The 27,640-nt window shown below is 41.3% G+C and overlaps 1 protein-coding gene and 1 long non-coding RNA gene across 3 annotated transcripts; one reads left to right on the plus strand and one right to left on the minus strand.

The window, feature by feature from the left end:
• Nucleotides 1-27,504, minus strand: plod1a (procollagen-lysine, 2-oxoglutarate 5-dioxygenase 1a). Of its 2 annotated transcripts, none has more exons than XM_032519831.1 (19): nt 27,232-27,504; nt 26,122-26,213; nt 25,864-25,997; nt 24,699-24,862; nt 20,502-20,614; nt 18,293-18,356; nt 17,363-17,460; nt 15,767-15,868; nt 14,226-14,357; nt 13,119-13,240; nt 11,871-11,975; nt 11,575-11,700; nt 9,729-9,870; nt 8,629-8,742; nt 8,227-8,292; nt 6,968-7,072; nt 5,952-6,098; nt 2,600-2,725; nt 1-653 (listed from the first exon to the last, which is right to left on the minus strand). In XM_032519831.1, the coding sequence occupies exons 1-19, from the start codon at nt 27,320-27,322 to the stop codon at nt 498-500; spliced, it is 2,199 nt and encodes a 732-aa protein (XP_032375722.1). In that variant the 5' UTR covers nt 27,323-27,504; the 3' UTR covers nt 1-497. The 2 variants fall into 2 exon arrangements, with proteins under 2 accessions (XP_032375722.1, XP_032375721.1); XM_032519830.1 differs by lacking the exon at nt 2,600-2,725 and adding an exon at nt 3,838-3,963.
• LOC116691954 (uncharacterized) lies at nt 4,077-16,885 on the plus strand. Its single transcript, XR_004332592.1, has 3 exons — nt 4,077-4,089; nt 4,253-4,256; nt 16,737-16,885. It is a non-coding gene; the product is annotated as an uncharacterized LOC116691954 (long non-coding RNA).
• Nucleotides 27,505-27,640: the final 136 nt, after the last annotated feature.

Consider the following 27,640-nt stretch of genomic DNA (forward strand, 5'->3'; position numbering starts at 1 on the left):
CCGCTGCTGTTCTTCACATTTCAACTAATTCCTTAGACTCAAAAAGATTAAAAAAATATATACATTTCAATTATTTGGTTTCATTAATAACTTGACAACCCTTAAATTTGTATTCATATCAAGTTTAAGAAACATGCTTGTACATTTCCCGTAGTTCACTTTTATGAGGAAAATCTAAAAACGCGTGGTAAGAAAACCAGTGTGCCACAACTTTAGCTTTAGCTTTAGCTTTAGCTTTAACATTAGCTTTAGCTTTAGCTTTGTTCCATTGTGTCTCATGGAGACTCTCTACTGCTAATAGGAAAAAATCCTGAATAGTCTATAATTCTTTAGACAGAACCAATATCTTTTGGGGCGTTTAAAAAAACCAAATGGAGTACTGAACAGAGCGCGGGTCCCCGCTCCAGATGAGGAAGTGACGCTGCAGGGTGCCGCCGGTGTGAGCGTCCGGTTTGGTCTGGACTCGCCGGTTGCCGTGACGCCATCTTTTGGGGGGTTCAGGGGTCCACGAAGGACACGGCGATGTAGCGCACGCCGGCGGTGGTGGGCAGGCCCTCGTGGTAGTGGGTGAGGCGGCCCGGGTGCATGAGGGTCCAGCCTTTCCGGGGAGCCTGGATGGAGCAGTCGTAACGGAGGAACCGGCACCCTCCACCCTGCAGTCACAACACAGCGCACATGATCAGCCGAGACCTCACAGGAACACATGGGGGGGGGGGGGTTTGGTGAATTTAACCAGTAAGGGGGGGTTTCACGGGGAAGCTAACTTGAAGGAAACGTTCCTTTTCCCCCGCAGGAACTTCACAAAATGCAACGTCAGCTGGCCCTGGTTCTGAATTTGGGCGCTGCACCATGGGGTACTCTCCGTAAAATCATCTCTCAATGAGAATCCACCAGCTAGTAGATAACTGAAATAACGCCATGCCGATCTCTAGGTATGGTGAAGGGTATGTGATGGGGGGGGGGGGGGGGGGACCTTATTAGTATCTGATCCATTAAAAAACTGGCCTTTAAAAACATAGCGGTGTGTATTCTTATCCCCCCCCCGGGTGACTTAACCTGATTCATTCATAAAGAAAATTGATGTGTTAAAGGTTAGATTTTTCCTCATTTTTTTCAATTAAGGCATTGAGATCAATTTCCTAGTTCATTCTAGATCAAGTTCATTTCTTAAAAAGCCTTGTGGGAATTCTTACCCACTACATAACATAACATAACACATCAGCTTCCATAATGATAGACGCTGTGTTTAGCTGTTGTGTAAGTCCATGTAGCGTTAGTCCAGATGATTGAAGATGAAGGGAAACAACATGGATGCAACAACTGGAAACAAGGCGCCGAGCTTTTCAGCTTCATGCAAAGATAGAAATCACAGACGTAGGAAACAAAGGACACGAATAGAAAGTATGAAACGGACGTAGCACAATCCCCGCATCCACGGCTATTCATTATAGGTGCTCTGCCCCCCCCATGTACATGCCATAAGTATGACGTTTCCAATGATGTGATTCTGATTTCAGCACCATGCTTCCACAAACCTTTGAGCTCTTCTGTTTTATTTCAGTTTTGTTGTTTGTTTCATTACAGTGAAAGGATTTTCTGATCTAAGAGTCTCGTGTTTGGATGTTTCAACCCTCATGTGTCCTTGTGTCTCATGTGTCCCTGTTGTTTTCCTCTGTATAGTTGTCCTCATGTTGTCCTCATGTTGTCCTCATGTTGTCCCATGTTCTATGTTGCCTCATGTTGCCCTCATGTTGTCTTATGTTGTCCTCATGTTGCCCTCATGTTGTCCTCATGTTGTCTCATGTTGTCCTCATGTTGTCTCATGTTGTCTCATTTCCATGTTGCCCTCATGTTGTCTCATGTTGTCCCCATGTTGTCTTCATGTTTCTCAGTTGTCCCATGTTGTCCCCATGTTGTCCTCATGTGTCCATGTTGTCCTCATGTTGTCCCCATGTTGTCCTCATGTTTCCTATATCAATGTTCTTTTTAATTCCCCAAAAATAACATGATTGATTCCAACGCTCTTTGCCAAGTACAAATCTCTACTTTCATTAATTTTGGGTCTTATTCTATTTATATAGCATTGTAAAACAAAGTGAAGTGTTGTTGAAATAGTGTTGAGTAAAAGTTGACATATTCCAGTCTGTGATTATCATCAACATCCATTCCTTTAATTTTAGTCTCAATAGTTCCTAATTTCTGCTTTTCTAACTCCAACATTAGGTACAATTTTCTATAAATACAGTTTATTGACCATAAAACTAAAGTTAATAAGTTAGTGTTACGTAGTGTTGAACATTGAAAAAAGCGTCAAAAGGAACAAAAACGTAAGAAAAAGTCACAAATAAAAATAAAAAGCTTCAACAAAAGTGTTGATTTGAAGACAACACGAGGGTTAATCATCAAACTGGCAGTGATGTGTCGTGTTTTTGTTCCACTTTGATCTATAAATGTTTGTCGTCTAATATGACCAGTTGCTTGTGTAATGGGATTGTACGTCGGGTACATTTCGGTCTTACCAACTGCTCTTTTAAGCTACAGTAACCGTGAGTTACCTGTTGGAAATGTAAGATTTCTACCAACCTCGAAACACACTCACCTGGTAATCTGGGCCCGCTTGATTGAGCGCAATGTTAATAGTGAATGTGGAGGCGTCGTGGTGCGGTCTCAAAGACGGCTGCTCGTCTGGCTTATATCTAACTACAAAGGCCAAATCAAACTGAGCCTGGAAACACACAGACAGAGAGGAGTCATGCAAGCATTGGCATGGAAACGGCTCATGTGGCTACAGACAGAGTGCTGCCGGCACAGCTCCTGCTCAATGAAGAAAAGCATCAGAAGGGTTCCCGCTCCAGCATTCACGTCCACAGATGGAGCAAAGAAGAAGTAGAAAGAGCAGAGATCACCTGCATCACCATATCCTGGAGCTTCTATTAAAGAGTAACTTCGTTTTTATTCAACCTGGACCCCTGTTTTATTTGTTTCTAAGTGACAACAATCTTTGAAATTGGTCCGATATTAAGCAGCATCGCTGCAGTCGGTAGCAGCAAAACACGCTACGCACCTTCAATTTACATCCACGCAAAGTTATGTTGTAGCCGCTGACAGACTCAGATTATTATTAAATGTTTGACAACATTATGGGAAGGATCCCTACAGAGATAGACCTTACATTTGTTAGAGAGTTAGATCCTTTTTGATTAACATTAACAGCCCCGAAATCGCCATCACCAAACCCACCAGACTCCATGTAAATAAACAGTACTTTTATAATCGTGAAACACACTTTATTCAAAGTCGACAGAAACAAAACAAAACTATAAAATGCCGTTTTGGGTCGTCTTTCCACTTTTCCAACTATTCACCACTCTGGTTTAGTTGAAATAAACCTTTAATTCATCCATTTACACGTGGAAACATGCCTGCTCTATACACGTTAAAAGTACTGATTATTTAAATGGAGTCTGGTGGGTTTGGTGATAGCGACTTCTGAGCTGTTTCTGGTTAAACAAAAAGGATTGTACTCTTTAACAAAAAGGTCTATCTCTGTAGGGATCCTGTCAATCATGTTGCCAGACACTTACAATAATAATCTGAGCCCGTCAGCGGCAACAGCAGAACTATTAGTGGACTAAATTTAACCGAAATGGACCTCTATGATTACACTGCAGCCCGTTCACGGCTGCGAGTTACAGCATTCTCACTCAATACTGGACCAATATCAAACAGTCTTGTTCACATTAATTACTTAGACACCAATGCACTGGGAAATACGGTCCAGGTTGTAAAAAAAACCACACGAAATTACCCTTTAACCGCCAGCTCCTCCCCATTTACCTGGTAGTCAACGTCTTTGCTGTTGAGAGCTATGTTAATAGTGAATGTGGAGGCGTCGTGGTGAGGGGCGAGCAGGGGCTGCTCGTCCGGTTTGTACCTCACCACAAAGTTCAGGGGGGAGGCACACTGATGAGAGAAGACAGTTTAATCAACAGCACACACAGGGACCAATGAGAGAGCTGTAAAAGGATGGTTACAGTCATTTTCTATTAGTCTACACATCCTCTTATAGCCTATATTTTATAATGATGAGTCAGTTCCCGTTTGAATTTGCTGTTAGGGCAAACTCAGCACTTCCTCCATGGTTACCTGAAATTCAGTGTAATGTAACAACATTTACGCAGCACAACTTCCATTACTATCTAACTGATAGTCCAGAAAAAAAAGGTTAGCACAGTTTAACTTTATAGGGTAGCAAAGTGGGTTGCATTATTTGCTTTTAAAGCATTAAAGGATAAGTTTAACTATTTACCAAATCTGTCTTAAAAGTCGCCGGTTACCCATGTGTCTCCTGGGTAATTTATAACACTGCTAGTTTATGTTACTGACATCAATGTTTATTAAGTGTCTCAGCAGGAAGATATCAGTGTTTTTTCCTTTTTATTCTGATAGTTGACTTGCCAGACACCTGACGTGGTCTCTACTGATGATAAACAGGACCTTTGGATGCCCCGAGTAACTCCTCCCACTTTGCTACTCTAATGGGCTGCCAGGTGCACTCTGGGAATTACAGTACAAGCACTACTGTACAGCAATGTCAGTTCATAGTGAAACATCATCCTTTTAGGAAGCAATATTACTTCAGATTATGTTCTATCAAGGGGATCAATTTAATGACCTGATCACACCGTCTGCGTTCCGTGCAAATTTGGCGAGTCAATACAAAGACGCAAATTCACAACGTGAATGATGCGAATGACGTAAACGCTGCATTGTAAAATCGTGAATCAGCTTGAAATTCTTTAACCTAATGGAGAAAATTGTGTGCCTCTGTGTTGTGAAAGCCAATCAGTGTTTAGAGTCTCCTGATGTCCTGAAATTGTTGGATCAGAAATGGAGAGGAACCAATTATTAAAGCCGTCTGCGGGCACCCAGAGCTCTGTAGTACCTCATTATTTGGACAGAGACTGGACCAAAAAAAGGAGAAACATTGGGAGAAGTTAGTGGACAAGTTGGACTACCTGATAACATGAAAACATGTGCATCTAGTTGTTTTGATGGAGCAGCTCCAACGTTAGCAAAGCCCTGATAGATCTGTACTTCCTTCAGAAAACAACATTTTAAAAGACGTTTGCTTGTTGTCTTGCAGACAGACCGGACGAAAAAAATTCAGACTCTAGAAATTGACATAATGATGTTGATATTTAGGGATACTTCTTATCCGTTTATTGCAATTAGAAAACAGTAAAATCTGAACCGCAAGAAGTGCAGGAAGCAGCACTCATCCAGACGTAATGTTCACTTCCTGGAGAAGGCGGTTAGCTAAACATTACCGTGCTTTTTGCTCCGCTACATGATGTTATTAATGCAGAATAGGGTTGCACAATAGATCTATTCTGTATCGTCTTAATGTTGTCAACTGGAGCTATTAACACGTGACAAAGGCTGCATCACGAAAGAGACGTGTAGATGTGTAGAAAACTGCACTTTAAAAAGTAACTGTCATTTGTGAAATGTTCAATAAAATAAAAGAAAGTTGAAAATAATTCCCTTTCATTTGTTTTAAATTCAGTTTCTTGTGTTACAGCAGCAGAACTTCATGAGAACACTTTTATATCTGTTTGTTTATCGCAAGTAATATCGTTATTGTGATATTCAGCGTTATCGCGTATGTTCCTCATATTGTGCAGCCCTGATCCAGAAATGACGGCGTTAGATTTTAGAAACAATTCGGGACTTCCACAACCGGGACAGAGCAGCAATGATGGTTATTTCGGCCATCTTGATGACGGAAAAAACTGTTGTTGGTTTATAGCGCGATCAAACCCACATGAATGCCCTCCAAACGTAGACTCATGTCCATCTCACGAGTTTGTGTGACAGTGAAGGTCTTAACTTCCTGTTAAAAGTGAAGGTTTTAACTTCCTGTTTCCACCCGTGTTCAGGAGTCTTACCTTGGTGTAGTAACCGGGATACATTTTCTCCGTTATCGGTGCGATGTACTCCAGTAAGAACTTGTGCCATTCCTTTTCAAAGTTGATTTGATTCATGTGGATATCGATAGTGGGGACGTTCTCATAGCCACCTTGGATTCTGGTGTCCTGACAAACAGGAAAACAACATCTTTTTAGATAAAAAAAACAACAACTCTCAACTTGAGATGTACAGTAGATGGCAGATAGTGATGGCCAACTACCCAACAACAACTCATTATACAAATAATGACAGTTACTGAATAACAAAGAACAATGATGAGATAAATGATGATTATCTGGTATCCACAGGCAGCCCGTATGAAATACAGTATGTTGATTATCATTGAAAATGAGGATTATTCAGGATCTTTAAGCCCAGTTCAGATGATGATTCATGACGAGACAGTTAAAACTTACAGCTACTTGCAACGCGCCCGTTCCCACCAATGAGACGAGACGGTGTATCATCTCCAGACTAATGTCTCTCTGTACCTCCATTCAAACTTCTGACTTTCTGGCATTTTGTAGCTGGATATATCATTTGTTGCGTCTGTATTAATGTGGATGACGTTAGTGATCGTGAGATACTTGCCACAGTTGCATTTCTAGTGGAGATAAAAACATTTTATTTATGTGATTCACTACTTTGTTTTAACGCTGCTCCTTCTCTCCGTCTGAAACGCTGCCATATTTCCACCAGTTTACAGTTTCTAACATAGAAATTGATGATTTTCTTTCTATGGTTTGTAGCTGAATTGATCAGATGACTTCTCTATTGGCCGCTGAATCAGGTGACGTCTCTTACGTTCTTAAACCAGCCTCTGGAGCCTCGACCAGCTGAGTCGCAGCGACGCCATCAGCGGGTTTGAGTCAAGCTGAGACGGACCGGTTCAGACCGGTTTTCATCTCGTCCCGAATCTATGGTCTGAACTGGGTTTAAGGATCAACTCAAAAGAAGATGGGTACAAAAAGACGTCCATATAATTATTACATACCGTATTGCCTCCTCCTGACCATTTCCCGTAATGTTCCATTTCTTCAACAATGTGGTCACAGGCAACATCAGAGAAAATTGGGAACCAGTACACATCAGGACAAGGCTGGTGGGGGGGGGGGGGGGGGGGGGGGGGGCAGAGCACACAGTATAATTTAACCACCGACATTACTATTCCATACACCTGCACATTTATAACAAATCTACCATCAATCCAACTCTTGAGTTTCAACAAGTGACTCTGTCTGTACAGTGCACTGCAGTGACTGCAGGTTTTAATAGTAATTTCTGTTTTTTTTCAACCTTATTTTCTCATTGATTGCTGTCTAAGTGACTAATGTGAACAAAAATATTTAAAATTTGTCCAGTATTGAGCGAGAACGTTGTACAGTATCAGTGCAAACCGGGCTGGACCGTAAGCCTATGGGGGCAAATGTGCAATGTCAATTTACGTCCTCTAGAAGTGCTGTTTTTGTGTTTTTGCTGTGCTGTTTTTGCCGCTGAGGCTCAGATTATTATTCTAAGTTTCTGACAACATTATGTAAAGGATCCCATCAGAGATAGACCTTTTCGTTGAAGAGTAAGATCATTTTTGTTGAACCAGAAACAGCTCAGAAATCTCTATCGCCAAACCCACCAGACTCCATTTAAAATATCAGTACTTTTAGTGTGTACAGAGCAGCATATATCCACATGTAAATGGGTGAATTAAGGGTTTATTCAACCAAACCAGAGGGGGGATTGTTGGAACAGTTGAAAGACAAACCAAGACGGCTTTTGATAGTTTTATTTTGTTTCTGTCAACATTTACGATGATAAAATTCCATGTTTATTAAAAATGAGTCTGGTGGGATCGGCAACCGTGATTGCGGGGATGTGCCATGTTAAACAAAAAGGATCTTACTCTTTAACAAAAAAGTCTCTCTGTAGGGATCCTTAATTATAATTGGAATAATAATATGAGCCTGTCAGGTTGAAAAACAGCCCTTTTAGCGGACATACTGCAAATTGAAGGTGCGCAATTGCCCAATAACTTACATTGAAGCTTTTTCATCTCGCTTAATACTGGACCAATTTCAAAGTTTCCATCAGTCAGTTCAATACAAAAACATGAGGAAATAGGGTCCAGGTTAAAAATAACTAAGTTCCCATTAAAATGTGTTTGGTTCTTTTGTATTTAAAAAAAAAACATCAGTCAACATTTTCACTATTTTAATATGGGCATCTCATGTAATGATGTCAACTTGTGTTGCAACTCACATTTTCAATCAGCTTGTCTTTAATGATGTAGGTGTAGTTCTCATGGATGTAGCGCTCCTGCCAGTCCTGAAAAGAAACAGAGCACACAGACTGCAGTTTCTAGACAATGCTTCACACAGGTACAGCTGTGGCTGATGTTCCAGGGTTAGAATATAAAAAGCCGTGCAGCGTAATTAACATGAATTAAGACGTGGTTGGAGTCCTTGTCTTACAACAGTGAGGTGAAGTCAACACTATGGCTGGGTTAAAAGATCTTTGTCTGAGTGATCTGGTATCCATCCATAAAATCCCAAAATGGATCTTTTAATAAATTCCTTTTCACCATGGATGTAGACGTTCAATAAGTTACGCACTAGCGCTTTAACGCAGGTGATACTTTCAGGCATTCAGTCAGAATCTCACCACTGGGTTTTCAAAGATCTGCCACAGGTCGTTGTGAAGATGGCTCGTCTGGTAGTTGTCTGTTGACAGGATGCGCCCGAAAGTGTGCATGTTGGTTACGTACATGAAGATTCCCTGAGAGAAAGAGATAATTTTACTTTCACAATTTTAAGCCTTTTTGTTTTATCTTTATTAGATCTTAGACCTTGACAGGTTATGACAAAAAAGTAGCAAAAGGGAACAAAACAGGAGTCGAAACTAACTGGTCTGGTCTGGCAGAGAGTGATGAAAATGGCCCAACTTGAGGGGCGGCAATAAGCGTGCATTTAAAAATCTCACTGCACGCAATTGGCTAACACTACGACCAATCACTACAATACACGGGGTGACGTATCCAGAGCCCCGTACGCTTAGCCACCACGGTCCGAATCAAAAGACCAAATTTTGGTCTGATAAAAAGAGGTGGTGTCGGTCCGGACCAAACTGAACCATGATTCGGTTTGTTTGCAGTATGGTTCAGAGTTTCAGACCAATTACAGGAAGTTTACAACCCACGTATATGTGGTGACGACACGCTGCAGGTACAGTATGTCATGGAAAGGTTCTTTAGTGTGCAAGCAAAATCACTATGTGAAGCCAAAAAGAACAGGATCAAATGTATACAGTGTGATTAAACACTAACTTTTAACTAACGTTAAAAAAAAGCCCTGAGTCAGGAAAAACCATGATAATAGGTTTTATTACTTTTTTTTCCTAAATCAATGATCATTAAAAAAACAGCTCGAGATCCTTGAGCAGAAATGGATAATAAAAGGTTCTGGAAAAAGGCGTTTTACAAAGGCCTTTCAAGATGTTTCTCTCCATGAGACTAAAGTTATCTGCATGTAGTGTCGATGTTAACCCAGTTACCAGCGAAGTAAGCTTAGTTTCATATTCCACTTGAGCCTTAAAAACTTGAAAAATATCTCTTATAAAGTACCTTTATAACAGATTCAAAATGAGCGAATAATCGTGAGTTTACTAAGGACAATCTTGAGATCAAATATTTGAAATTGATCGACAGTCTTAGTTCTGATACTAATGGAAGTCAAAGTGAAATCGTTCTTTTTCCTCTCACTGACCTTGTTGCGGATGTTGTGGCAGAAAGCCATGTCGGGGTCTAAGCTGTTTGAGTTGAACAGATCGTAGTCTGCGAGCTCCGATCGAAGCAGGCTGGCCTTCACCAGGAACACGCTGGACACGTACGGGACATTCCACACCCCCCTAAAAAACACGACAGACTTAGACAATGCACATGCTGACGCTAGCAGGGATAAACAATAAAAGGCTGATCTATGGCCCGAGGATAGTAGAGCACCACGTCAGGCTAATACATAAAACAATAAAACAACAAAATGTGATTGGTGCAGCTCGCCTCTGGCCCCGCCTACATCAGATACACCGATGTGATCGGTGCAGCTCGCCTCTGGCCCCGCCTACATCAGATACACCGATGTGATCGGTGCAGCTCGCCTCTGGCCCCGCCTACATCAGATACACCGATGTGATCGGTGCAGCTCGCCTCTGGCCCCGCCTACATCAGATACACCGATGTGATCGGTGCAGCTCGCCTCTGGCCCCGCCTACATCAGACACACCGATGTGATCGGTGCAGCTCGCCTCTGGCCTCGCTTACATCAGATACACCGATGTGATGGTGCAGCTCGCCTCTGGCCTCGCCTACATCAGACACACCGATGTGATCGGTGCAGCTCGCCTCTGGCCTCGCTTACATCAGATACACCGATGTGATGGTGCAGCTCGCCTCTGGCCTCGCTTACATCAGATACACCGATGTGATGGTGCAGCTCGGCTACCAGGGCATAGTTAATGAGCAGCATTACTCGATGTCAGAGTAACTTGCTGAGCAAATTCGAATTGTGTTCTTGCGAGAACTCTGGATTTCCAGGGTACCCTCCCCTTGCCCACATGAGAATTCTTGGTGATTGATTTCATTTAAAGTGCTATTGGCCAATCAAGAGTTGAGTTGGCGTGACTGGCAACTGTCCTGTTAAAGAAAGCAAAAGAAGATGGCTGCATACCAGCTAAAGCCAAAGAGAGAGTTCTGAAGGGTCCTGGAAGGAGCAGTCTTGTGTGGCGATAGAGGATGTCGATGAAACGACTACAATGTTTGCTGCAAGACTGAGTATTGTAAATAGAGGTGAGAAACAGTCTACGGCCACGACGTTCCACTTCCGGGATTGCTCCAGGGCCGCCTGAAATTTCAACGGATGTCACTCTTTTAGGCTAGACATCTGTTCCCTTCCTCTTCCTTTGTGTTGACGTTCTAACCTCCGGTGGATCCTGAGGACTACGGTTACCTGGTCCTCAGATCTCTGCAGGGTGAATCCAGACAGCTAGCTAGACTATCTGTCCAATCTGAGGACTACGGTTACCTGGTCCTCAGGTCTCTGCAGGGTGAATCCAGACAGCTAGCTAGACTATCTGTCCAATCTGAGGACTATGGTTACCTGGTCCTCAGGTCTCTGCAGGGTGAATCCAGACAGCTAGCTAGACTCTCTGTCCAATCTGAGGACTATGGTTACCTGGTCCTCAGGTCTCAGCAGGGTGAATCCAGACAGCTAGCTAGACTATCTGTCCAATCTGAGGACTATGGTGACCTGGTCCTCAGGTCTCTGCAGGGTGAATCCAGACAGCTAGCTAGACTATCGGTCCAATCTGAGTTTACTGTTGCACGACTAAAACTACTTTTGAACAAACACATGTTCAACCAAAACAACTTCCTTCCCGCCCAAGACGACTGTGATTGGTTTAAAGAAATGCCGATAAACCAGAGCACGTTTTTCTCCCAACCAGGACCGCTGTGTGGACTAGCCAGACCTGGCAATGCTAGGTCAGATATAACTATTTACTTGTCGTTATTTGAATAACCACTAATAAGTCTTCACAACAGTTAAACAAACTTACGCTCTGCGTCCTTGGACTATGTCCACGTAGTCCTCAGACCGGGCGTAGTAGCCTTCAGCACTCAGGGCCCCCCAGAAGTTGCTCCACAGTCGACCAACTCGAGTTATCATCGGTGCCACAACGGGCCTAATCAACAATTGAAAGGAGTGTTAATATATGTCTTCACCGGCCCGAAAACACTTAAAACAGTAAAAGTGTAACTCGTGCAAATGAATAAAGAGATTTACTAAGGGTGGCTGTGTCTTTACAGCACAGGATTATTGTTCCTAATCTAATTATCATAAATATATACTTGCAGGTTTTGTTCGATGAGAATTTTAAGTGTGTTCTCATTCTTTAAGACCACTGGAACGTCCAAGAGGAAGAAATAGTCACAGTCCTTGTCCGTCCGGCACATGTCACTGAAAGGAAGGAAAGACATGTACGTTGTGTGAAATTAAAGAGAAACGCACGTACATGGTCCAGTAACAAAGACTCAAATGAGAACTACTGGCTGCTGCATCTGTAAAGAAGTGTAAAAAAAACCTTAAGTTAGGTTATTTGTTATTATATAAATAAATGTTTATGCATGTGTATTTTTTGCGAGTGAAACCCTGATTCTAAGTAGAGCACATATGATTTTGTATATCAGTTTCTTTATAAAATATTTAAACTCCAGACTAGTTTGATGATTATTTTAAGAGGATGGAGGAATGGAGGGGGCTTGTGAGTTTTCCATGGTGGCGGCATTTGAAAAGACGTCGTATAAACGATTTGCCAGATTGGACGTCTGTACTAGAAAATGGGGAAAGTAGCTGAACTTTCTGGAGGGCTCTTAACCCTTGTATCATATTTGGGTCAAATTGACCCATTTCAAATTTTTAGAAAAAGAAAAAAATGGTACTAGTTAAATTTTTTCTACCTGAAAAATCAACGGCCTTGCCTTATTTCCTGTGATAAACATGTATTCCTGACTCAATTCAGCAAATTATTCCGGATATGACCACTTTTTTCCAAGATAAGAATGATCACAAAGTGGATTTTTAACATGAATTATAACCTTATGACAAAAAAAACAAACCCCACTTCCATGTTTAATTGTGTTCTAGTAGAGACTGATGCATTCCCTAAACATAGATGTTATCTAAATTGTTTGAAATCGAGATAAAGACAATATTTGTTAATAGATTATGAAGTTTTATTTCAGAATTGTTTTTAAAACCCCAAATAAGTCACGGGTCAGTTTGACCCGAGGGAGACAAGAGGGTCCCGAAAGTGAAGACAACACGAGGGTTAAGAAGCTTTGTGCTGGAGAGAGATGTGTATGACGGGCTAATGGTGTTGTCATTTATAACTATGTTACATATCATACCTGGTTTATGGCTTGTTTTGTTACTATTTCGTTGAATGGTCGTGAATGTTGTAGAAACTGTTTCATCTTTTTTTTTTTTCTGGCTGGGTGGTGATTACGAAGTGAGGGTGTGCATATGTTGCAAATTGTATGTTTTGTAAGTTTAGAAAATGGTTAATCACAAAAAATAAATATTCGGTTACTTGGAACTCACAAGCCCATGTTGCGGGAGGCGGCTTCGTCCATCTCCTCCTCGGGCCCGACGACTTTGACATCCTGATAAAGGCTCCCATGCTCCTTCAGCAAAGAGCTGACGTGACGCTGATGATGAGCTTCCTGGAGGAAGAGGAGGAACAAACAGAGAGGAGATAAATTGCAGAGCAGGAGTCTGAGTTACTACGGTCACTGAAAGCAGCACCAGTGCAGGACCATGTCATGTGGTTTCACGATTGCACTTTTTGGAGACCTCATCCAATGAAAAAAAGGTCCCAGAAGTTGTTTGTCCAAGCAGCAATTACGACCTATATTTATGTCTATAGTTGTGTCGCCCTCTAGTGGCCGTGGCAATTACGACGGAAGCAAAGCAGGAAGTAAGGTGACAAAATCATAGACAGTTAAAGATATGGAGTGCTGCCGTAGACTTCCACGAAGACCAGTGAAGTCAATTAGAAGCACTTTTTTGGTGATCCTGAGCGTTACTGCGCAGCCTCAAATTGAGCCTGATGACGTAGATGTGACGTGAGCAACCTGTCTGAAAGCTGTAAGTCTTCTGGTAGCTGTGCAAGAGAAATCTCAATCATTCAATCTTGCAGAGACGGAGAGCGTGAGTAGGAGCTGTCCATGACCGTAGAGGGAGCAACTTTTGGTAAGAATTCTGATTAATTATTTTGTCTTTTTGACTGTATGCCTCCACGTCCCCCCGATTGCCTGCGAGCTTCTCCTGACAATACGGTAATTTCTCTACTGTGCGACAGAAAGCTGCGTGGTTATGACACAATCATTAGCCTATTTTTATAAAAATGTCTGCTATGGGGCCACAACGTCAGGTTTTTTGGCTTCTAACTATGAAAAAAAAACATGTAATCGGGCAAAAGTAATAAGGCAAATTTTACAGTTAAAAGTGCTTTCACTGTTGATATTTTACCTTCAATAAATGCAACATCTTTTCCAAAATTCAATGAGTAATCATGTTGAATAATTGGGTTTTAACACACACACACATATATATATATATATATATATATATATATATATACTAATTGTGATTTTGTCCCCCCATAATTGAGCAGCCCTAGTTTATGTATTAATGTTTTCCTATTACCTGGTTGTAGATGAAGAGTTTGAGTCTATTTTTGGGATACTGGAGCTTTAGTAGGCGTTCAAAGAACACCGTCACAAAGGGGGTGGGCTGCTGAATGAAGACGCCAATGACCACCAGAGGGTATTCACTCTCCTGTGGGGAAAATAACAAAACAGACATGATATGAGTTCCAGGAAAAAGGGCGGATTACGTCTTTTTGTCAAACGTTGACAAAACAACACACCTGGGACCTGTACTACAAAGCAAGATCAACATGCCCTGAATTTCTTTCAGTTACCTGGCTTCACCGAATATAACAACCTGCATAACAACTAGCTCAATCAACCCAGGGGTTCCCAATCCAGCGACGTGCGCGTTTACATAAAAGAGGAGGTATTTGCACAGCATGACCAATTGCAAACATCTACCAGAGCTGCATATTTTACATCAGAAGAGCAACCTATAATTCTACATAAATATGAAGAACACAGAAATGGTTTCACAGGCAAAACAGTCGCTGCTTCCCAAAACAGGAAGAAACTCTGGCAACTAAATCACAGACGCTTATAAATATCACTTCTCCATGAGTCACAAGATCTGACCCTAATTACACTGGTGCTTTCCATTAACTGTCGTTGCTTTAGGCTTTTATTTCAGTTGCAACCCTGGCAGTGGGAAGTGTTGGAAATATATTTGTTTAAGCCATATATATTGAAGTTTGATACCACATATTTACCGTGAATAATTATGAATGCTTATAGTGCTCCAATGCTTTATTAATGACATATGAGGAGTGGACACTGCTTGTGCAACTAACTGAATTCTTAGTGTAACTATTGTTGCTAAAGCAGGTCAGGATGTCCTAGAGCAGAGACAGTTGCAGGATGGGAGTGAAGGCCTCTTATCTGGGGAGACCAGGAGGACAGGCACAAGGTTTAATGAGCTTTCACCCTGACGTAAATAAAGAGGGTGAGACTTAGAGAGGAAGGTCACACAACTCTGTGACTGTTGCATGAGTTTCATGACTTGTCTCTGGAATATTCCATTGAATAAATGATCATTCATCAACATCTTAGTTTCTGAGCGTATATCTGGACCCTGAGACCGGAGCAGGATTTGAACTTAAAATCTGTCTTTCATAAAAATACCCATCAGGGAACGTTAACGGGGTTGTCAGTTTCTAAATTATTTAACTTTTTTAAGCTCATCTCTCTCTCCACGCACGATCTTCTAAGAACGGTGACGCAGTTATCAATCAAGTATTGATAGGTCAGTAGGCGGTGCATTTACACCGGTTGATCTCTAATCTCTGACATAACCTGCTCGCGACCAGGTTAGGGGTTCAGCACAAGTTACCATGGCGATTAAACCCGGTAACAAGTGATCCACATGTTGTGATACAGGAAGTCCTTGGTTGAACCTGAAGTTACCTCGTTAATGCCAGATCTTGCTTTGTAGTACAGGCCTCTGAACACTTAAAATAAGCCTCAATATTGATTGTAGTTGAGGGAAATCTTGCACGAAGACAATATGTCAATCACAAAAAAAGCCTGTGAACGGACCTTAAGCGCTGTCAGTGGGTGGAGATCCTCGTGACACACTGTGCATCCGGTCTCAAATGTCCATGTGTTGGGGATGTAGTTTCCCAGGTAGTTGATCTGGAGCTGGAAAACAAACGTGTGTTCATGCAGGTTATCACATCTCAGTCCAATATTCAGTACTTACTAGAAGAAAATGACTGATTTTCAAACTCTTTAACATTACCAAGTACTTTGACTGGCTGACCTGGCAAGACGAATGAAGGATTGATCTTTAAAAATATAAATTAAAATGTGGTAACCATAGCTTCCGGGTCTAAAAAGTGATGTCAATGCTGAAGCCCCTTAAAGCCTCTGAACACCCACACAGGTGTTTTCAGTTATTCTGGCTGATTAGACTCTGCTCAGGTTGGAGGTGGGCCGGAGTTTTGATGGGAAGACATAGACTGTTAATATTGATGGACAGAGCATGTGTGACGTCACACGTTGGTTTGTGGAGATCTGCTATGAGTCGTCGAGTTTGCCGTTACGGACCGTTATGTAGCCATCCTGGTTGCTGATGTGACGATTTTAGACGAGAGGGAGGAGTGAGGGAGAAGCCCTTACACTCTACATTACGTTACACACTTTCACTGGCAATCACATCTTAGCCACGCCCTAAAAACACCCCCTGCTTTTTCGCCGATTTTAAAATCAACGAAACCAAAATAATAAATGCAAAGACTTAAAGCTAGCGATCGAGACCATAAACTCATTATGAAAATGGTTACTGAGGTCAAAAAATCAAGTGAGAAGTGGGTCACTTTCTCATAGACTTCTACAGAAACCGACCTCCTTTTGCAGCCACACGTGTCGCCCCCTGCAGGAATTCAGACATAATGCAGGTTTAAGGCACCTCTGCATTTGCAGCACTTTGCGGAACGGGATGCTTTGTCCATTAATATACAGTCTATGATGGGAACTTATTAGGTCACAAATTCTTTCTACCAACAAGGATGTCATTTGTCCCGCCCTAACAGGTGCAACAACGCTAACAGTAAACTCAGGAAGATGTCAATCAATCAGTCTAGCCACACCCACACAGTCCTGGAAAAGGTCCAATCAGCCACATTAACTATAAACACCTGTATGGGTGCTCAAGGACTGTTTCTATGAAAGTCTATGAGACAATGAGCCTACTTCTCACTTAATTTATTACCCCAGCAAATATTTCATAACGAGTTTATGGTCTCAATTGTTAGTTTCAAGTCTTCTTGATGTTCATTTAGTAAATGATGGTCCCATTTATTTTAAAAATAGACAATAAAGTGGGATGCTTTAGGACTTGTCAGTAGGGACAGAGGCTTAGCGATGCTAACCATGCTAACACTGTGGACATTGAAATAGACCTCAACTTCTATTTGGGTGTTGTCTGTATTTTCGTATTAAACTTTGACCGTCTCACTGTATTTTGGTTGCCTAAAAATATCTTTTCAATGTTCTGCCAACCAAGCTACCTAGCTACTGCTAGCGTTACCTACCTGGTAACTCGAGGGAATATTTGCTGATTTTATGTTTTGCTCTACATGCAGATGAATTGTGATTATGATTTTTTCTATAATCGAGCCGCCCTATTATTACCTTGGTTGGTCCGTTCCCATGGATGACGACTGGCAGGGTATCGTACAGCACATTTCTGGCTCGTACCCGTCCATCCTCAAACTTCAGCACCACCTCATCTGGAAACACACACACACACACACACACACACACACACACACACACACACCACACACACACACACACACACACACACACACACACACAGTCTCACTGCGGAGTCCCAACGTTTTCATATTCCTGTGCTTCCAACTGTTTGGGAGACAATGGGTATTTTCAATCTGTGTTCTACATTCAAAGTGTGTCACTTGGCTTTTGGTGATTTGATTCATTGTAGATTTCGGTACAATATCAAATCAGATGGGTCCTGCTCAGAAGCTGATATCTGTCGTCCCTCTGCATGCAGTCTCTACTTCTTTTACAAACTTCCTGCACCTGTGGCTCAGGTGCTAGAGCGGTCACCTGCCAATCGGAAGGTTGTTGGTTCGATCCCTCTATCCCTGCAATCCCATGTCGAAGTATCATTGGGAAAGACACTGAACCCAGTATTGCTCCCAATGCTGCGCCATCGGAGTGTAAATGTGTGTGAATGTTTAATCTGGTGAGCAGGTGGCACCTTGTACGGCATCCTCGGCCACAGAGCATTAATGTACGTGTGGTGAATGGTTCCAGTACGATGTTAAAGCACTTTGAGTAGTCGTTAAGACTAGAAAAGCGCTATATGAGTACAGTCCATTTGCAAAATGTTTATCTGCAAAAGCAGGAACCAGAGATCCCGAGCAAGAAAAGAAGTTGCCTTCTGGATAATATATACATACAATTTCTAAAAAGGTGTTATTGGAAGGGTGCCCTTAACATTTTGTAACATGGCAGCAGGGACATATGTCCCATGTATTTGCTTTATAAACTTCCCTGGCTGCCGGACTAAGAAACTAAATTCAAAGCACTCACCGAGGGCTCCATTGAGGTTTTGGAACAATCTGCATTTGCTGTCCAGTGTGATATTTATGGATTTCTGAAAACAAAAAATTAAAACAAATTGTTTTACTGTTTGCGTTGAAGTTGATTAAAGCCAGTTCTGAAATAGTGAGCACGGACAAATAATAAAGGCTGGGTGAAAAACATAAACCCCCATGTTGTCCTCGGGTCAAATTGACCCGTTGTCCTATATCAATGTTCTTTTTAATTCCCCAAAATAACATGATTGATTCCACACAACGCTCTTTGCCAAGTACAAATCTCTACTTTCATTAATTTTGGGTCTTATTCAATTTTATAGCATTGGAAAAACAAATTGAAGTGTTTTTGAAATAGTATTGAGTAAAAGTTGACATATTCCAGTCTGTGATTATCATCAACATCCATTCCTTTAATTTTAGTCTCAATAATTCCTAATTTCTGCTTTTCTAACTCAAACATTAGGTATAATTTCCTATAAATGAGGTTTATTGACCATAAATTCCCAAAATAACTGTAAGCTAAAGTTAACAAGTTAGTGATACGTAGTGTTGAATACGTCAAAAAAACGTGACAAACCTGGAAAAAAAGGGATAAAAATGTAAGATAAAGTTAAAAACATTGATAAAAAGCGTCAATAAAAGTGTTGATTTTCACTTTTGACAGGAGTACAACACAAGGGTTAAATGACTTGCATCTGGGCTACATCTACAGCACTACGCTTCATTTTTTAGCAGCGTTTTAAAACCAAAAACCACCACGAGTTTTATCTCCGTAGCAGAACTAGTCTCCGTCCACATTGACACGTCTGACAACACATATCACATGACCATTTACACACACTGGGCATGTGCGTTGTCTGACGTTACTCTGCGGTTCAAGGTCATGGATGCTGGAAAACAGAAGATACTTTGGAGAAAGAACAACGGTGAAAAGTAAGAGGAGGGACTTATTCGCGTGGACTGACGACGAGGTGGAACTGTTACTAAAAGGTCTGTAATGGCGCAGTGATTAGTGACGATTCTCTCCGACCAATCAGTAGCCTGCAGGTTTTCACGTCACCTTTTGGTGTCGCCTCAGCTCGCGTGGAACCTCGACGGTGATACTAAAAAAAAAAAGGACTTGTTTAATACTGGAAAACCAATAAAGGCGATCAGAGGCGAGTCAAGCATGTCGTGGGTTGGGGTCTTGTTGGGATTATTTTTTCCATCTTCCATCTTTTTCCACCTCCTTGTGTTTATTTCCTAGTTTTCTTCCTGGTCTGGTGGGGTTGATCCCGTCTCGTGTTCCCCGGTAAGTGTCTGTTGTCGGCTTCCTGTTTTATTTTGAACGTCTGTTTTCTGTCTCGTCTTGCCTCTAGCTTTACTTCCTGTGTCTTCCCGCTCCTGTGATTACCTGATGTTTTCCACCTGATTCCCTGCCCTCTCGTTACCTCGTTACCTCGTTACCTGCCCTCTCGTTACCTCGTTACCTCGTTACCTCGTGTATATAACGCTTGTGCTCCCTTGTCTCTTGTTAGATCATTTAATCCCTTCAGCTCGCCCGGTCTTCGTGTCCCTGCCGGTTCTCCTGCCATCCCCCGTGAGTTTCCTCGGTGTACTATTCCTTATTTGTTCTTGCCATTCCCTGTGCCTGTTTTTCGGGGTGAGTTTGTTTTGTGGATTTTGCCGTTGGCTCCCTGTGCTTGCTGGACTGCTGAATAAAGCCCTTTAGATAATCCTACTGCGCTGCGTTTTGGTCCTCCTTCCCCTGCTACCCCGCGACAGAGCAGGTACCATGTAATGGAAAAACCATTAGTCTATTTAACCGATAAGACTGACTGACGTGCGTCCTTGTCTCCAAAGGTCTCCGTTTGTGTCCACCCAGACTACAAAGCAACCCAGAGGTTTTCAGACCAAAACGGGGGCAGCAGTGCTTCCATATTTGTTTAGATGCTCGGAAACACTGGAGTAGTGTGGATGTTGCAAAAAGATATATTTGTTTTGAAACCAAAATGTAGCAGTGTAGATGTAGCCTTAGCTCACAAGGTACATTTATAATAAAACAGTCATGTCATCCTCACTATTCTGCTGAAAACACTGTCTTTTTTAAACTAATACTGTTCTCTTTCCCACTTCCTACAGATGTTTTAAATTAAAAGCCTACCAGGAACAAGAGTTCCCAGTTAGCTACTGGAAAGCTTGTAATGTAAAATAAATCTCACCCTTTTAACTGGATCAATGTAAATCTTGGTGAAGAACAGCTGGTCACTGTCACTATCGTCTCCTGTCCAGTCAGCCACCATTTCTCTGATGTTGGGAAGGAAGCCAATAAAACCTGGGAGGACAGAAACCAGAGGAAACAGACAGGAAAGTGAGAAAATGTGGTAGAAGTTTAGCGTTGTTTTCAGTTTGTGTCTACGTTCATACACGTCAAGGCCAGGCAGCTTTATTTTATCAAAAAGGCAATTCCAAGTGCTTTACATAAAACCTTTAAAATGAACAAAACTGAAAAAAGAATAATATATACAGTACAGGCCAAAAGTTTGGACACACCTCTGACCCCACTAGATGTCTCTCTTGGTTTTAAGAGAAAGGCCTAAGGCAGGGGTCTTCAACGTTTTCCAGGCCAAGGACCCCCAAACTGATGGCGAGATGGAGCGGGGACCCCCTAATTATAAATATTGTATAACATTGTGTTATATCAAACTGGTCCTATAGCGCCATGTGTGCATTGATGACTGAAAGACATCTTCTGCCTCCATTTATCTGTTTACTACAGTGTGTTGAGTTCATGTTAATGTGGATTTAAAGACATTTCAATTAGTGGAAAAAATTGCAGGGGGGGGGGGGGGGGGGGGGGGGGGGGGGGGAATATAAAAAAAAGTCTAATCAACCAAAACTTTCACGACCCCCATGCAGTCCCTCCGCGGACCCCCTGTTGAAGACCCCTGGCCTAAGGCATTGCAATTCAGTAGTGTGTATTCTCAACCAATTGTTGAACAGAGAGCGCCATCTACTGGACTCAGAAAATAAAGACACTGGTTCACGAAGCTTCATTCGGCCAACTGCCGGTTCTGCCGACGGTCGGCCGTCGGGTTTGTGTGTGTTGGCCTTAAAGACCTCAGAACTGGAGCATGTTCAATTTAAAAACGGTGTGGACCTGCTTGGTACAGTTTCCTGGTTGAACGACATGTTTCCTCTGAACAGAGTGAAACAGCGTGCGACTGGCTTTGAGTTATGTTGTCTCTCGTTTGATAGGTGTGTCACAGGCGTTACCCAATCAGCAGAGACGTGTATGGAAACTCGTGGTAATAAAAACGGCAACAGGGTGTTCAATCCTGATTTTTAAGGATCTTTTATGGTGAGCTACTGTGCCGACTACCGCATGTTACAGCCCCGTCATGTTTATGTTTATTTTATTAAAGATACGCCTTAATGTGTCAGTTCTGATTTGCACCTGTATTCTTTGTCTGGGGGGTCTGGGGGGGTGTGGGTGTGTCCGGGGAACGTTACCGTCGTTGCGGGTGTGTGCGCCGGTAGTTATAAAACAATTGTTATACTTCGAATTATGCCAATTCTGATATGTTCATATAGCCTACTCATTGCCTGTATTATTTGTTGTAGTGTGATTATCTTCTCTAGATTAATAAACACACTTGTTGAAAACATATATATATATATATATATATATATATATATATATATAATATATAAAAAAAACAGGTTACCTTAGTTTTTTTTTTTAAATGCGTTGCCACGTGTTGTCAGGGCTGAACGTGGCCCAGGAATAATGTAATCCACCTTCTCGGGAAAGTGAAATCAACTGTTTCTAATTTCCACTATTAACGACTACAACCAGGTTCAGTTTTTATTGCTTCAGCCCGGAGCGGAGTGCTGACTAAAGACCTGCTGTTTCTCTGCTATAAAAAGGAACCGTACCACTTCCTAGACTTAACGTCTACACTCACACCAGGGGCTGGTGACAATAAAAGTGTAGACACCACAATATTCATGGCGGTATTACAAAGTGTACTTTTTTTTTTTTTTTTGAAAAAACAAAAGGGGACAATACATATTAATGAACATTTTCACAAATGTAAATATGCCAGATTGTAGCCTTAGGCTAATTTCCATCTGCAGACCCCCTGGCAGGTTGATGGTACACAAAAAATAATAAATGCATACAAATACACTATACACTACACACTATACACTATACACAGGCTATATACAGAGAAACAAGGACAAAAACAGTGATCACATCATGTCAGAACAGACAGTAACAACAAGAATGGAGAACAAAGGACATATAGAGACAAAAAAACAAAAAAAACATTGACTATATTACACAAACCACAATTTTGCACATGCCCTGTCTAACCTGATATTGCACTGACCCATATAACACCACCCTATATTACACTGACCCATATCACACCACCCTATATTGCACTGACCCATATAACACCACCCTATATTGCACTGACCCATATAACACCACCCTATATTGCACTGACCCATATAACACCACCCTATATTGCACTGACCCACATTTTTAATAATGCAGTAACTCTGTTTTACGTCTGATATATGAAAATTCACTAAACATGATCACACGTTTGTGTGTCCCTCAGCCACACTTTTAAACGACTCCCAAAGATAGGAAGATAGGATAGTGGACTACTATTCCAGAAGCTCACTCCCTGATATGACACAACGTTCTGTGAAAAGGCGGTTCGCCTAAACGCCAAGTCGCAATCACCTCTCATAGTGGCTCTAGTCACTCGAGTCCCGGCAACACTGCTAGACTTGTGTGAAGATGGTCGCTGTAGTCTTTGTGAGCAAGATGTAAAAAACTTACTAAATGAACCAAAACTTAGACATATAGGTTGTGTCCGAAATTCCACACCAACGTGCTATTTAGTAGGCTAAAAAGTGTGAGATGTTTGAGTGTGTCCGAAAGGTTAATTCAAAACCAATAGTACATGAATTGCGTACTATTTCCGGTGAAATGTTACAGGATGCAAACACTGGACACTACGCCAGCATAAGTATCCCACAATGCAATGCAGTGGTGACAACAATGCTCATAACAGACAAACGGACAGAAACCAAAGCAGCTCTATAAATAACGCTCTAATTTACATTTCAACATATTTAAACAGCCGTTGGTCTAGTGGCTGACCTTTTTTTGTTGTAATTTAAGCATTATGTGACGATGCCACTAAAGCTGAGGTTGGAAGGGGTTACCATGGTTACGCGTCTCCAATGGCAAGCAGGCTCTCAGGAACTGACGTTGAAATTTACAGCTTAGTGCGAAAAGATACACACTACTGTTTGTTTACACCAAAGTACGTTGAACGATAGTATACATATCGAGTATGTAGTACAGAGAATGTTATTAGACATGCTGTATAGTATTTGTTTTGCTGCTGTATAGTATTTGTTTTGCTGTTGTATAGTATTTGTTTTGCTGTTGTATAGTATTTGTTTTGCTGTTGTATAGTATTTGTTTTGCTGTTGTATAGTATTTGTTTTGCTGTTGTATAGTATTTGTTTTGCTGCTGTATAGTATTTGTTTTGCTGTTGTATAGTATTTGTTTTGCTGTTGTATAGTATTTGTTTTGCTGCTGTATAGTATTTGTTTTGCTGCTGTATAGTATTTGTTTTGCTGTTGTATAGTATTTGTTTTGTTGTTGTATAGTATTTGTTTTGCTGTATAGTATTTGTTTTGCTGTATAGTATTTGTTTTGCTGTTGTATAGTATTTGTTTTGTTTTGCTGTTGTATAGTATTTGTTTTGTTTTGCTGCTGTATAGTATTTGTTTTGCTGTTGTATAGTATTTGTTTTGTTTTGCTGCTGTATAGTATTTGTTTTGTTTTGCTGCTGTATAGTATTTGTTTTGCTGTTGTATAGTATTTGTTTGTTTTGCTGTTGTATAGTATTTGTTTTGCTGTTGTATAGTATTTGTTTTGTTTTGCTGTTGTATAGTATTTGTTTTGCTGTTGTATAGTATTTGTTTTGTTTTGCTGTTGTATAGTATTTGTTTTGTTTTGCTGTTGTATAGTATTTGTTTTGCTGTTGTATAGTATTTGTTTTGTTTTGCTGTTGTATAGTATTTGTTTTGCTGTTGTATAGTATTTGTTTTGTTTTGCTGTTGTATAGTATTTGTTTTGCTGTTGTATAGTATTTGTTTTGTTTTGCTGTTGAATAGTATTTGTTTTGTTTTGCTGTTGTATAGTATTTGTTTTGTTTTGCTGTTTTATTATGTATAGTATTTGTTTTGCTGTATAGTATTTGTTTTGCTGTTTTTAATATATATATATTCCCTGTGCGACGTCCTTGAGTGCCAAGAAAGGCGCCTTTAAATAAAATGTATTATTATTAGTAGTAGTAGTATTATTATGCAGTACATGTACCTCCTGAGCCTAGAAACCTGTTGCCCACGACGACGTGGGGGTATTTGTCCTCCAGGTGTCTGTTGGGCCAGATCAGGCTCTCGGAGGAGAACACCACCTTGTGTCTGGCCTGCTGGAACTTCTTGAGCAGCTCTCTGGGACCCGAGGCGAAAACCACATCGTAACTGTGAGAAACAGGGAGTGAAAATAGCAAACTGTAACGCGCTGTGTGGCTCAGCAGTGTGTGAAGCCAGCGGCGTAGTTAAAACAAATGAAGGGGTTGCCTTTATAAGATGCCAGCCATCTTTATTTGGAGAGTTAAGTTGCCAGTGGTTGTGTTTACCAGTGCTTAAATGAGAAAAAAACATCACACTCTCTTGTGATTTTTAGTATGTGTACATTAGGGTTAAATCCTGAGAAACAGCATTCCCTGGCATAACCATTAAAACTCTTTCCTGTTTGCAGAGAATAATAATATCTGGAAAACATCAAAACCTACTTACGTTATAGGTGTACACCAAGTGGGCTGATTAAGCATTCTTCCCCACATTAAATAAAAAAGACTTATTGTACTTTTGCGTGGTAATGCATCTAAGAATTGTTGATATAACCCGCACACATAAAGGTAGAATATCACACAATAGTAACACTGACAAAACAGAACATACTGTAAAACCTAAACCCATCTGTATTATTAGGAAAGTGTAGCTAACCAAGGCTATAAGAGAATTAAGCGCCATGGACATTTGTAAAAGACAACTGAAAACTTATTTATTCAGCACTGCTTTTAACTGATTGTCACTTATTTGCTTTGTTATCAGAGTTTACATGTTTTCTTGTTCCAGTGCATTACGTTGTGTTGTTTTGATTTTTTACTTATTCTAGTGTTCTTGACATACCTGTTCTTAATGTTTACTGCCTCTATTGTCGGGGCTCATTTGATTTTTTTGGTTTTATCACACAAGTGTCTGCACTTGTTTTAATTGATTGCATTGTTTTAAGGTGATTTTGTTTGTTTTGTGGTCTCTCCACTTTGTTGTGAAGCATTTTGAGCTACACTCTCTGTATGAAAGGTGCTACATAAATAATGTTTATTACATTATTATTGATAATTAAGTACAAGGGTGTTAGTGTGGCCGTCACATCTGACAAATCCAAAACTCTGCTTGCGGTAAAGACACTCTACCTGTCAATAAAAAGGATGACTTTGTCCTCATTCTTCATCTCCTCCAGAGCTTCTTTAAGGAGTCGTACTTTCTGGCCTCCTCCTGGACCGGACATGTAGTCGCCGCTCATCCATTTCTGACCCTGACCAAGAACCTTAAAAACATACACACATAAATGTAATGCAATTGGAAGAATTGAATTCTCTTTTAAAGAAGAGACAGACAGGCTTCCATGGCTAGACAGCAGAAAAAGAAACTTTTACCACAAGGTTTCTTACCTTGACAGTGTAATTGAAGTGCTTAACTGACCCCAAGAAACGCTTGAAGCCATCGGTCTCTTTGGTTGCAACTGTCACCACTAGAAGTTTCTCTGGAAGACACCAAATTACAGAGGAAGTTAGGAAGATAATAGGTATTAATCAATTTATATTTATGTATGCCCCCCTCCCAATTGTGTGTGTGTGCTATTTTTCTTCAGAAATTATTCAATACTTTACTTATCAATGTCAATGTAATGTAATGTAGTCAATGCAGTCAATGTAATTTACTGTAACCAGGAATGGGTTAGCATTTCCAATGATGAATGAATCCAAATTCGTTGAGACAGTAGGAAAAGTCTCTATTTTGATCTTTATTGGTCCATAACAGACATTTAACAGCATATACAGTATGCTAACGTTAGCATAGCTGTGAGCTACGGCTAACGGCTAACGGTAACGATAGCAGCAGCGCTGACAGCGCCTAGCAACGGCTAGCAGCCCCGTCCACGTCAGCGGCACAGGAGCCCTCCTCAGCACCTAGGTGCAACTTTTTCTCTCATGTTGACTCATGACGTTAAACTCAAACTTTTTTCTTAAAAATGGGTAATAACGTAACTTAATAAACTTCCCTTTGCGAGTTGTAAATTAGGTTAAAATCACATTTAAGCGCCGCGCAGCAGGATTCAAAGTTAACGTTAAATCTCAACTGTTCAATCTCAACTTTTCAAACGGGCTAACCTAGTTTACTGTAGCTGACGTTAAAGCACTAATACACACTGGTATTTTTCTCCCTTAATGGCTTATTTGCTGCCAAGTCTGCTTGAACTTTATAACGTTAACAGACATTTTTTGTCGATAGGAATCCACCGGCCAGGTCAAAAGTAACGTTAACGGTTGGGAACAATCTATCTAACGTTAACGGTTGGTCAGTTATTTTCCCAACCGTCGCCTACACGCGCTAAGGGGTCTCCCTCTGAGTCCAAACCAAGCTCGAGAGCCGTAAAACTTCACTGTTCCAAACGGTGACATGTTTATTAAACGCCATTATTAGCCACAAAAATGAGAGAGAACAACACGGTGTACACCACGTTGTAGGGGCGCAGACATGGTGCAGCGATCCCGACTTACCTTCGGGGGTTTGCTGCTCTTCACAGTTTGTCCAAGGGAAAAGTGCACAGACAAAAATCCCTGGAAACAACAGCAACGGCGAAAGTCTCATTTTTGCCAGTTTAAAAGTTTCAAGTTAAAATCCTTTCGCGAGTTTCGGCATTAGTAACAGAAATGTACAACTCCCTACGAGACAGCGAACTTTTCTCGTGTAAACTCTTCCACCCCCCTCTCTCTCTCTCTCTCTCTCCTCACTCTCCTCTCTCCTCTCTCCCCCTCCCTCGGGCTCCGTCTTCCCCTCTCTCTGTTTGTGCCCCTCTCCCTTTCCCACCCCCCTCTCTTTCCCCTCCCTCTCTCTCTTACTCTCCCTCTCCCCACCCCTCCTTCTCTCTCTCTCTCTCTCCCTCTCCTTCCCCTCTCTCTCTTCCCC

The sequence above is a fragment of the Etheostoma spectabile genome, chromosome 7 (assembly GCF_008692095.1).
Source record: "Etheostoma spectabile isolate EspeVRDwgs_2016 chromosome 7, UIUC_Espe_1.0, whole genome shotgun sequence".
Taxonomy (NCBI): Eukaryota; Metazoa; Chordata; class Actinopteri; order Perciformes; family Percidae; genus Etheostoma; species Etheostoma spectabile.

What these genes read in the sequence shown, in the direction of transcription:
- plod1a (XM_032519831.1), bottom strand. Translation starts at nt 27,322, where the DNA reads ATGAGACTTTCGCCGTTGCTGTTGTTTCCAGGGATTTTTGTCTGTGCA. An exon ending in ACCCACTGACAGCGCTTAAG is followed by an intron (nt 14,358 to 15,766) that starts GTCCGTTCACAG and finishes TTTTCCCCACAG; the next exon opens with GAGAGTGAATACCCTCTGGT. An exon ending in AAGACAAGCTGATTGAAAAT is followed by an intron (nt 7,073 to 8,226) that starts GTGAGTTGCAAC and finishes CCCCCCCACCAG; the next exon opens with CCTTGTCCTGATGTGTACTG.